General features: G+C 42.3%; 1 protein-coding gene across 1 annotated transcript in view; it reads left to right on the forward strand.

Moving 5' to 3' along the window:
- Nucleotides 1-12,485, forward strand: part of ANXA2 (annexin A2) — a 40,795-nt gene that overhangs the window by 14,622 nt on the left and 13,688 nt on the right. The window contains exon 3 of the mRNA XM_007958300.2: nt 9,939-10,033. Coding sequence (XP_007956491.1) covers nt 9,939-10,033 — 95 coding nt within the window. The remainder of the gene's footprint in view (nt 1-9,938; nt 10,034-12,485) is intronic.

Raw genomic sequence — 12,485 nt, forward strand, 5'->3', positions numbered from 1 at the left:
TCTGCATAGGAAGCCAGCTGAGGGGGATGGGAGTGCATGGGAAGGAAGGACATAGGGAAGAAGTAACTATGGGGAGGAAGTGGGAAGAGAGCTGTTACACTGTGGGGCATTGCAGTCAATGTCATGAAACAAAATATGTATGAGCTACTGTATGGAAAATGAATTTGCTCTGTATATTTTCACCCAAATCACAATTGAAAAAAATAAAAAAAGGTGGCTGTAGACTTCCCGATCATTAACTCAGCCAGTCTTTGCTGCATCCCTGTAAAATAAGTAAGACCATGATCTCTGATTTACAGGGTAAGAAGCCAAGCCATAAGGAGGTGACTAATGTGCCCCAAGATCCCCCAGTTCTGAATCTCATGTAGTTTGTATAGCACTGCATTTGTTGCTGCACAGGAGTCCCACTCCTGGTGAGAGACCCTCTCAAGACAGACTGCTCACTTCAGCCGAATGGTCCAGACAGGTGATTCTGATAGCAGGAATTCGGGGCCAGGCAGCACCATGGCTGACTGTGGGGAAGGTGCTTTTGAGCAGTGGTGTGGTGGGGGATGGGGGTTGGGAAGGAAGAGGCTTATGTTTGTCTAAAATCACACCCGGTAGGTAGATGATATGTTGGCTTAGGAGGCTTGTTATGAGGGCCTGCCTCTCTCCTGCCAAGTTGTTATTGGCTGTCTCCCCAGGAGAGTCTTCTAGCTCCTTCTGTTGGAAAAACTTAATGTCTTAGTTTCATAAGGGGAGCTCTGGTGACGTAGTGCCTAAGACATTTGACCACTAACCAGAAGGCTGGCGGTTCAAGCCCACCAGCCACTCCTCAGAAGGAAGGTTGGGCAATCTACTTCCATAGTGATACTGCCTCGGAGACCCAAGAAGGGGTCGCTATGAGTCGGGTCCAACTCGACAGCAGTGAATTTGGTTTTTTTGGTATTTAGTTTGCTAATGATGCCATAATGAAAAAAACAGCAGGTGGCTGACTTTAAAGAACAGACATTTATTTTCTCACAGTTCTGAAGGCTAAAAGTCCAAATCAGGGTCTCAACCATGTCATCTCTCTCTGTGGGCATCTCTCCCAGTTTCTGGTGGCTGCCAGCAATCCTTGTCGTTCCTCTGCTGGTTACAGATGCATCTGTGGGTAACTTTCCATGTCTCTGTGTCTCTGTCTCTACTCTATTCTTTTTACAGGACATCACTTGGAAGTGATAAGAGTTAGGATCCATACCTCTCTGGTATGCCCTCATTAACGTAAAGAAACTCCTGTTTCCAGACTGGTCATATTATAGGCACAAGGTCATATTATAGGTCATGTTACAGGTATAGCATAACTTTTTTTTTTTTTTTTAATTGTGTTTTGGGTGAAAGGTTACAGAGCAAATTCACTTTCCATACAACAGTTCACATATACTTAGTCTCATGACATTGACTACAATTTACCAACAGCTCCCTCCCCTCTTCTCCCCTTGTCCATCCCTCTGTGCACTCCTGCCCCCTGAGCTGACTCTCTGTGCATACACAGCCCTTCTATTCTCCCATGATTGTTCTCTCCAAGGAGTGTATGTACCTAGTGTAAATGTTTACCTCATAACAGCATAACTTTTTCTGGGACACAATTCAATTCCTAACGCTTGGGTTATCTCTTCAGAGGCCATGCATTGTTACTGGGTGGCAAACCACTGGTGCAGATTATTAAATGTGTCTATGTCTGGTACTGAAGAGTAAGTCTAATTTTATATGAATATATGGACATAGTTACTGTCCCAACTTCTTTTTTAGAATGAGATTGAGGAGTGTGGTGCAAAGTAGTGTCAAAATATAAAGTCAAAAAGCTACAAACCTGACTCATAAATAAGGGATAGAGTGGAGCCCTGGTGGTTCAGTAGTTAAAAAGCTTGGCTGTTAACCAAAAGGTTGGCAGTTTGAACCCACCAGCTGCTCCATAGGAGAATGATGTGGCAGTCTGCTTCTATAAGGATTTACAGCCTTGGAAACCCTATGGGGCAGTTCTATTCTATTGCTGAGTCAGAATCGACTCAGTGGCAACAGGAGAGAGAGGTGTCAATGATTTAATTCATTGAAGGAAGTCTGGTTTAAAGGGAAGTTGGAATAATAATGACCAGAATTACTGCTCAGATGAAGTCTGGTGTGACCCCCAAGACTATGGTCCTGTAATAATACCCTTTGGGCCTGGGATAGGGTTCACTCCCAAGGATTGGCTCTCAGCCCAACAGTAGAAAAACTTACATGCAGAACATCCCGCCCAGGGTGATGCACCACCTACTCTATAGAGATAGAACCCTTGGAGCAGTCAGCCATGGGGCACCAGAGGGGTAGCATTCCCATGGAGGGAAAGCTGGACAGATAGGAGTGCATAGTTAAGAAGGGCAGTGTGTGTGTGGGGGGTCACAGGGAAGGGAAGGGAGGAGAGTGGGTTATGGTTGGGGATGGTAATCGGGCCATGAAATCAAATACACAAACTGTTGAATGTAAAACAAATTTTGCTCTGTAAATTTGCACCCAAAGCACAATAAAATAAATAAAGGTGAAGTTAGAGAGATTGAGTATTTATCTACTTACTGCTGTCGAGTTGGATCCGATTCATAGGAACCCCTCCTTGGGTTTCTGAGGCGGTATCGTACTGTCTCGGCAGCCCAAGGAAGGGTCGCTATGAGTTGGGTCCAACTCGACGGCTCATAACAACAACAACATCACTATGGAAGCAGATTGCCCAACCTTCCTTCTGAGGAGTGGCTGGTGGGTTTGAACCACCAGGGTTAGCAGTCAAATGCTGCATCCTGAGAAAAGCATATAGGAAAAAAAAATCGCTAAACTGATACAAAAATAGATATTTATTACCAAGTAATGTGGGGATAACTTAATACCCACCTCTTGGAGGTATGGTGAGAATTCTGATAGGATATATGTAAAGCCAAAATCAAGCCCACTACTGTCGAGTCAATTTTGACTCAGTGACCATATAGGACAGAGTAGAATTGCTCTGTAGGGTTTCTAAGGCTATAACGCTTTATGGAAGCAGACTACCTCCTCTTTCTTGGACAGAAGCAGCTGGTGGGTTTGAACTGCTGATCTTTTGGTTAGCGGTGAATGCTTTAACCACTATACAACCAGAGGTCATTAAGATGTATGTAAAGCAAACCTCAAAAGAAAATCATCTTTATAATACAATAGGACTTATTAAAATGCCTGGTATATAGTAAAACTGAAAAACCAGTTGCAGTCAAGTTGATTCTGGTCATGGGAACTGCACGTGTATCAAAGTAGAACTGTGTTCCATGGAGTTTTCAATGGCTGATCTTTTGGAAGTAGATCACCAGGGCTGTCTTTCAAAGCCCCTCTTGGTGCTTAAACCTAACCTTTCGGTTAGCACCAGTGTGCTTAATCATTACACCACTCAAAGACTCCTGGCACATAGTGGATGCTCAGTAAATGGTTGCTAGTATTAAAATAAATAATATATGTCCACACTGACACACCCATGGATCTGTGCCACTCTCCTCTCTGTGAATGCTTTTGACCTACTTCTTGTAAAGATACTTTTCTTCTAAGGTTTGATACTGATATGTTCAGAAACTAATCTAAGCAGAGTCATAGTCCTTCCCCATGAGCTAGATGAGGAGAGGATCTGGGCAGTTTTACTTTTTGACAAGTCAGCCTCCACTTCCAGGGTCTCCTGAGTCCCTTATCACACACAAATGAAATCCTTTCTCCTTGTGCAGTCTTGTGTGTCTTGGCAGATGTGAGTCAGCATCCTGTTGAGAATGGCCTGTTGGTTCCTTGCCATGGACAATACAGACACACATTTTCCATGGAATGCCAGCCTGGGGAGCTGACTTAGGATTTCTATCCACAGAGAGGAGAAAACTCCAGGGGGCTGATTCTGTGGCTTTGGACTCAGCTATCATTTTAAACTGGAAATGTTCTTCATGCTTTGAAAATACTGAAGATAGTCACAAGGGCCTGGGACCCCAGAGTTTTCTGCTTGAACTCTGGTGTGGCAGGGCTCCCTGTGGCATTCACCTAACAAAGCCATAGCTTCAGGCTGACTGCCGTTTAGAATAGTGACTGTGACCTATCTGTGTGCCTTGTCAGACCCTACTGTTGAAAACATTTCTGTAGATAGCATTTATTCAAGGAGTAGATGCTTCAAACTTTCATTGTGCTGTTTTCCATAAACCCAAACCCAACCCATCAATATAAGAGTCGATTCTGACTCATGGAGCCCCCATGTGGTACAGAATAGAGCTGCTCCATAGAGTTTACAGAAGCAGGTCCCCAGACCTTTCTTCCATGCAGCCACTGGGTAGGTTTGAACTGCTAACCTTTAGGTTAGTAGTCAAGGGCAAACCATTTCTGCCGTCCAGGAGCTGAATAAATGTGTTTCACTTTCTCAGAAATCTTGAAAACCTTAACTTCTACTACTTTTTGAAAGAAAAATTTAGCAATCTGGATGGGTAACAGAGTTTGCTGTGTTCTCACTTACATTCTATGGAATCCCTTCTCCCTATTTACATCACTCATCATAATTGTGGGCCTTTGTGTACATTATTTGGTGATCATCTGTATCCATCAGAAGGGAACAGAATGGAAAAGGAAGAGGAAGCATTATTCAGTTCTGTTACATTCTTGAGCTTTTGCCCCACCCATAGTTTCTCGTAGTCCCTGGGCCCCTCTGCTCAGCAAACACTTCCTAAGCATTGGAATGTGAGTGGTCTGAAAGTGCAAATCCAGAGCAGTAGAGCTTTGTCTCTCTCTCTGGGGGCATCTGTGGGACTTTGTTAGAGTCCCAAGGTTACGCTGTTTTGCTTATGCAGCATTGAAGACGTGCAAGCAGTTTTTTGTAGTCTGCAAATAAGTTTGTCCTTGAGCATGCAGGTGCAAGTACAAGTTATTCTTCTCATGCTCCCAGTTCTCAGACAAGAATGTTTATTAAGAACAGGGAGTTTCTATAAGAACTGATATGATTAGCAAGTTGTATTTTGGGGTATAGTGTACGTGGGAAAGAACAAGAAGTTTTAAGAAAGTTTATGACTGTGCCTTTGTACTCAGAATAGATATATTATGCCTGCAAAAAATAAAGCTTGGCTTCAGATCATCAGTCTGAGCCTCTCCTTGTTCTTCATCTTCGGCTCCCCCCTTCACTCGGCTGGACCGCGGCAGGCATCTGGGTCTGCTGTCAGGAACTCTGTTAGATTCAAAGCTTTTCTAGCGCGCTGGCATTCACTGTGCATTGCTGATGATGATTGTGCTGACATACATAGCTGAGTGTTCCGTCCTTATCCTTCAGCTGCATCCTGGGCAGAAATGGTGAGTGACCTTTGCCACTTCCACCGGTCCTGAGCTGTTTTCCTCAGGAACAAACTGCCTCACCAATCATGGTGACGGGTCGAGAGGAAGCAGCAGTGTTCTGAAGATAAGATGGTTATATCCCACTGGCAGATGTGTGCGTTCTGGTGTTACAGCCTAGCAATGAGCACATTTATGCCTTAAGTGGCTTAGATGAGGCAATTGGTCCTGGGCCCCATGATTTTGTCCCCTTTCCAGTTCAGCTTGAAACATGCAGACAATAGGCTTGGGAGAAATAGCTGATGCAGGAGAGGTTCTCAGGGGCCTTCCACTTGCAGAAATAGCCTCCATTTAATTTCTTTGTAGTGACTGACATTAGCATTTATGGAATGGATCAGATTGTTCACTTGTAAAGGGTCCCAGCGTGTTAGATACTGCATCTCAGCAGGCTGTTTGCTTGGTAAATGATTTAGGTAAAATACCCTTAGATTTCCTTCAAACTCTGGTTGTTGCTGCCTCCTAGGTGAGATTCAGGTTAACCACCCAAGTTCGTTATGGGGATTTCCAGTAATTGGATTGAATTCCGACTCTGCTGGTTGGATACTTAACACCTAGCTGCTGTAGAAGAAAAGGCAGAGAGCTGTTTCATTGACAGAGAGCAAAGGATTGTACTGCAGTGTGTGGAATGAGCTCTTGTTAGATGTTGTTTCTTACCTGGGATGTTTGGGCAAAGGTAGGCATTTCTTTCCTTAAAATTAGAATAGACCCTATGCCTCACAGAAGCAGTTATTGGAAGTGACCTAAAGGTCTTGTACATTGGCAGATTCCTAAAGACTTTTTGTGTTCCCCAACCATAATTAATGCATCTTAAGTAATCAGCAGGAGCTTGTTGAAATACTGCTCCTGGACCATAAGCCCTAGAAAGTCTGAATGAGTAGGTCTGAGGTGGGGCTCAGGAGACTGTGTTTTAAATAAGTACCTCATGGGATTCTAATGCAGGTTGGCTTGGGACTACATTGTGGCACAAATACAAACTTGACATTTGTTTCCAATGGAGAATAATTTTTTTTCTTTAATGAGTCAGTGTTTCTGGTATGCATTGAGGCCAGCAACCCCTGACTTTGTTTCAGGAAATATTAGAATTGAGGGTAGAGAATATAATTTTATTGTGTTGAGGTTCTTCAGCATTTTTAGATTTGGGTGATAAAGCCAAGTAGAAGGCTAAAGCACCTTATAAACAGTGGTTTTCCTGAGCTAAAGTTGTTGTTAGGTGCCATCGAGTCGATTCCAACCCATAGTGACCCCTTGTGATAGAGTAGAGCTGCCCCACAGAGTTTTCTAGGCTGTAGTCTTTATGGGAGCAGATCACCAGGTGTTGCTCCCATGGAGCTGTAGGGAGGATTTGAACTGCCAGACTTTTGATTAGCAATTACATGCTTAACTGCTGTGCTACCAGGACTCCTTAATATAAAGTTAATTAATGTAGAGTTAGAGCCATAGGATTTTTAAGGCAGAAAGAGAGAAAAGGAGGGAAAGGATATGTATGGTTGGGTGTGCACTCGCACATGCCCATACCCACATCCACCAAAGTAGCCTCATAACCTTAAGGCATCCTTGGAAGACTCTATCTTGCCCATGTTAAAGTGAAGCTAAGTGTGAGTTCCAAAACCAAAACCAAATTCACTGCCATCGAGTCGATCCTGACTCATAGCGACCCTTCCCTGGATTTCCGAAGCAGTATCTCTATGGAAGTAGATTGCCCAACCTTCCTTCCGAGGAGTGCAGGTGGGTTTGAACCGCCGGCATTCTGGTTAACAGTCAAATGCCTTGGGCACTACGCCACCAGCACTCCTAAGTGTGAATTAGAACTCAGTTACTGTATCTGTCAGTGTTCCAAGGAAGCACTAGCTGGAACAAGAGACTGAGTTTCATTTGTGTGTGATGAGGGGCTCAGGAGGCCTGTGTGAAGTCTTGTTGGAAAGTAAAGGAAAACTGCCCAGATCCTCTTGTGGGAAAAACCATGACTCCACTTAGAGTACTGGAGGTCATTGTTCAGACTCCCTTACTTGAGACCCAAGGAGGACAAATGTTTACACAGATAATAGTTGCAGAGCAAGGACTCAAACTCTCTGACCTGAGCTTCCTTATCTATAAACTAGGAGTAGAAATAGGTGTATCTCCACTGCTGTTATTGTGAGGATTAAGTAAGATAGCTCTTGTTAGGATGCTGTAGAAGCTGGAGAGAATTATCTATGTAGTTCCTAATTATTGTACGTACTGTTTTTTTAATTATAGCTAAAGTGTTTAGAGGAGCTCTGGTAGCATAGTGGCTAAAGCACTTGACTGCTAACCAGAAGGCTGGCGGTTCAAACCCACCAGCCACTCCTCGGAAGGAAGGTTGGGCAATCCTACTTCCGTAGTGATACTGCCTCGGAAACCCAAGGAGGGGTCGCTATGAGTCGGGGCCGACTCGACGGCACATAACAACAACAACAACAAAGTGTTTAGAACCGTGCTGGGAATCTCTTGAGGTGATAAGTCACTAATTGATTCTAGATCAATAGAAAACTACATGTCTTCACCATGTAGTTAAAAAACCCTTTATGTAGTCATTATGGTGAACACTGAAAGTATCAAAACAAAACCAGTTGCTGTCAAGTCACCTCCAACTCACGGAGACGCCTTGTGTGTCAGAGTAGAACTCTGCTCCATAGACTTTTCAGTGACAGATTTCTCGGAAGCAGACCAACAGACCTTTCCTTCGATGCATCTCTGTGTAGACTCGAACCTCCAATATCTTGTTCAGCAGCTGAGCATGTTAATTGTTTGCACCACCCAGGGACTCCTCTTGGAAGTATAAAAAAAAAACCACTGCTCTCAAATCGGGTCCGACTCATAGTGACCCCTCCTTGGGTTTCCAAAGCAGTATCACTACGGAAGTAGATTGCCCAACCTTCCTTCCGAGGAGTGGCTGGTGGGTTTGAACCGCCAGCCTTCTGGTTAGCAGTCAAATGCCTTAGGCACTACACCATCAGAGCTTGCCTTGGAAGTATAGATAATCAAAAAAGGAAGATTTAAATTATCCATAATCACACCACTCAGATGACCCCTATTAAATTTTTTCATGTGAAGGTGTCTAAATATTATGCATGTGTTTGCATTTTACAAGCATGGGGTCATGTACTGAATATAGTGCATTGCTACCTGTTTTTTTTACTTAACAGCATATTTACATTCACATTTTTTCATGTCAGTTAATATTTTTATACCATAATTTTAAATAACTGCCTAGAATCCTGTTATGTGGACAAAGGAAAGTTTATTTAACCAATGTCTTTTTGTTGAAATATTGAAATAAGCACCTTTGAAACAGTCTCAGAGTTGGACTCTTTTGTCTGCATGGGCTACTCTAAAAATTGGAGCTAAGGTTATAATAGATGCTGCAGTTAACTCTGAAATGTTATTTTTATACCTAGAAATTCTAACATTACGCTTTTTGATCTTTCTGACACACTTGAAAATTCAGGATATATCCTCTGTCAGTCTGCTCATTGCCTTTGCCTCAGAGCATTACAATTCTGACCTTTCTGTTTCTTAGGGGACCCCTCCAGTTCCATTTAGGAGTCTTCAGAGAAAGACTGTTTATGGTTTGTCTGTGAACTCAAAGGCTTAGCAAGTCTGTTTGGCACCTAAAAATTGCATATCCAGTGTCAAAGACTCTTCCTTTTATTAGACAAAGTTCATAATCGGTCAGGAGAGAGACTTTTCACACTCTGAATTCTTAAAATTGTGCTTTCTTAAGTTAAATGGCATGTTAGGAGTATTTTTGATATAAAATTGGAAATTTCCAGATGCCAGAAGGCATTGCTTATCTTTGTAAATACACATGTTCCAATTAAAATAGGTACTAAAATATTTTGGTGGCACTTCAAAACTCCCAATTTAGATTTAATTTAGATTAAAACACTTATTCTTTTTAATAAAGTTGTAAAATTGATTATTAAAATTGCCTATTGAAGATTAAAAGCAGTGGAACGTTTATTTTCCTTACAAAACAATTTAGTCTTCAATAAGTATGATTGTATTAATCAATTATGCTATTAAAATACAACTGCCATATTAAATATGACTCATTTGTCATGACAGTTTCTATAATTATAGAAATTATACCTAGCTGCTTATATAGCTGTAATCCTGCAGTAAATATAAATAATTGTCTCTATTAATTCAGTTCACAGTTACTGTCTATTAAATCCCATTTAAATGGCAATTTGGGGACCTTCATTTAAAATCCTACTAAATCTTTGTTGTTCCATTTGAATGCCAGAGCCTCACAAATGCACCTCCTACTGTTGATTCCAGAAACCAGTCTATGAAAAATATAGGTGTTTTTTTTTTTTTTTTTTTAATTATTTAAAAGTTTCTTTACTCTTGAGGTCTGAGGCTGTCAGGTAAAAAGGAAAAAGAAGGTGTACATGTTGGGTAGAGGTTGCTGACAAAAAAAAAAAAAGAGAACAAATCATAATGCCCGGTATTTTGGTTTAGAAAACAGTACAGAAATTTCAACTTGAAAAACTCTACTTAAAACTTAAGTATACAGCAAGTGGATGAGTCACTGTTCACAAATTCTATTTCCATAGGTGTGGATGAGGTCACCATCGTCAACATTTTGACCAACCGGAGCAATGAGCAGAGACAGGATATTGCCTTCGCCTACCAGAGAAGGACTAAAAAGGTACAGGCAGTTTCAGGGATGGAGAATATTCCTTGCCAAATTTAATTGCCTTAGCCGTTGTCTTTTCTTTTCATGGGTTCTGGCTTGTACAGAGAAGCAAGTGTGTCACCAGCAAGAGCCTTCTAGAACATTTGGGTATCCAAGGTATTCCTTTGGCCTCTTAACAAGAGTTACTTTCCACACATACCTGGCCCCTGGAGTGCTTGGGAGCTCATACATAAAGACCAACACCCTCCTCCAACCCAGACTGCATGGAGGGAGCAGTTCTGGGCATAAAAAGTTAGAAAGGAATAGGAATAATAACAGTGACAACAGGTACTGTATTCATTTCCTAGGGCTCCTGTAACAAGTTACCACAACAGAAATGTATTCTCTCACAGTTTTGGAGGCCCAGAAGTCTGAGATAAGGTGTTGACAGGGCTGCACTCCTGAAGGAATCTAGGAAAGAAATCATCCCTGCCTCTTCCAGCTTCTGGTGGCTCCCTGAGTTCCTTGGCTGCATAACTTCAGTCTCTACCTCCACCTTCACTAGGCCTTCTCTTCTGAGTGGCTTCTCATCTTCTGTTTCTTAGCAATACACTCAATAATGGATTTAGTGCCCACTTGGACAAACTCGTTGTTGTTACGTGCTGTCGAGTCGGACGCGACTCATAGCGACCCCTCCTTGGGTTTCCGAGGCAGTATCACTATGGAAGTAGATTGCCCCATCTTCCTTCCGAGGAGTTGCTGGTGGATTTGAACCGCCAGCCCTCTGGTTAGCAGTCAATTGCCTTTAGCCACTATGCTACCAGAGCTCCCTTGGACAAACTAGATAAGATAATCTCATCTTGAGATCCTTAATTACATCTGCAAAGGCCCTTTTCCCAAATAACATCACTTTCACAAATTCTAGGGGTTAGGATATGGACATATCTTTTTTTTGAGGGGGGGGGCTACCGTTACACCCACTACAAGTAGCATTTATTGAGTGCTTATTTTGTGCCAGTTACCATATTAAGCTCTCTACATGTAGCAACTCATGCCTTCTGCTGACTCTTAATAAGATGTCTATAATTTAATCTTATGACACTTACCTCTGAGTATTGATCCTGACACACTCCTCTTATTCTTAAAAAATACACTTGAATTCTGAAGAGCACTGTTAACAAATGAGCTGAGTTGGTAGTTCATTTGGTCTACCAAGTTATCTTCAACAGGCCATGCGCCCACTCTTTAAAGAGACTTTGTGTACTTTTTCCCTTGCTTGTCCACTGGTGGCAAACGAACAACCCAGTGCTTGTTCATCCTTTATTTTGTCGCAGTGTTAGGAAATTTTATTTTTAAGGACTTGCTGCTTTATTTTTAACTTCTTGCTATTTAAAGCTTTTGATTTATTCTTGGACAGTGCAGTAAGCGTGGCTTCCTACAGCTCTCATTTGACTTGGGGGTTTCACTGTAGCCACAGTGGAAGTGAGCTGGAAGAATTCTGGTCCTTCCTGAGATATTTTTGCCTCCAGTTGGCGTAGAACTGACCACCAATGTCCTGCTAGTTGTAGGTCAAGCCCTGATACAGCTCCCCCTCTGAAATAGTTGGAAAGGACATAAATAGGAAAGCATCTGGCTTCTTTCATCCATGTGCATTAACATTCTCCTTCTGACTAGATTTATATTAATCTTCTGTAGTGAGGCATAGAGGGGAATATTTTATCTCTCCAGCTTCCAGAAAGGATTTGAGAGCTGACAGAGCCAAGCCCCAGTTGGAACAGAAGGCCCACCTCTTTGAAACTATACCTGTAATTGCTCCTTCAGCTGTCACTTACAGAGTGTGGCCTTGGGACACACTTGGGCTTATGGGGGTATACGCAAATAGAGAAGCCTAGATCTCGATTTCACATTCCATAGAGAGAGAACAAAACTTTCACATACCGTCTTGGAAGGAAGATTCATGCTCCAGTTCAGTGACCTCACCAGCTGGGGATAAGGATAGCTCACTGCCCAACTGATCCTTGATGTCGCTCAGCTTTGGATCAAGGAACATTATCATCTTTTACAGAGAGATATATAAATTACCCAAGATCCTATCTGAAGGAAATGTTGGAAGCAGAACCTTACTGTATCAAATGACTTGTTTGCAAGGTAAAGTAGAAAGTCCTGTGTTGTTGAGAAGCTTTAGAGAAATGGAAGACAGTTGCCTGGGTTTTAAGGTGATGAGGTTAGAGAGTACAGGCATAGCTCATAGAAGTGCAGAAGGGCTGGGAGAGAAAACTTTCACATTCAAGCAGATGCCAGGTTCGTCCATATTGGTTATGTTTCATTAATCAGATGTTTCTTGACTTTCTGTTAAGTGCAGAGCCCTGTGCTAGAAGGTGTGAGAAATAGGAATTGAAATGCCCCTAAGGAGTTTATAACTTTGACTTCCCAAAGAAGTGGAAGAAATCCGTAGGTGCCCAAATGCTATTTGAGATTTGAGCTA

The sequence above is a fragment of the Orycteropus afer genome, unplaced genomic scaffold (genome assembly GCF_000298275.1).
Source record: "Orycteropus afer afer isolate SDZICR_OR568_19922 unplaced genomic scaffold, OryAfe1.0 scaffold00015, whole genome shotgun sequence".
Classification (NCBI taxonomy): Eukaryota; Metazoa; Chordata; class Mammalia; order Tubulidentata; family Orycteropodidae; genus Orycteropus; species Orycteropus afer.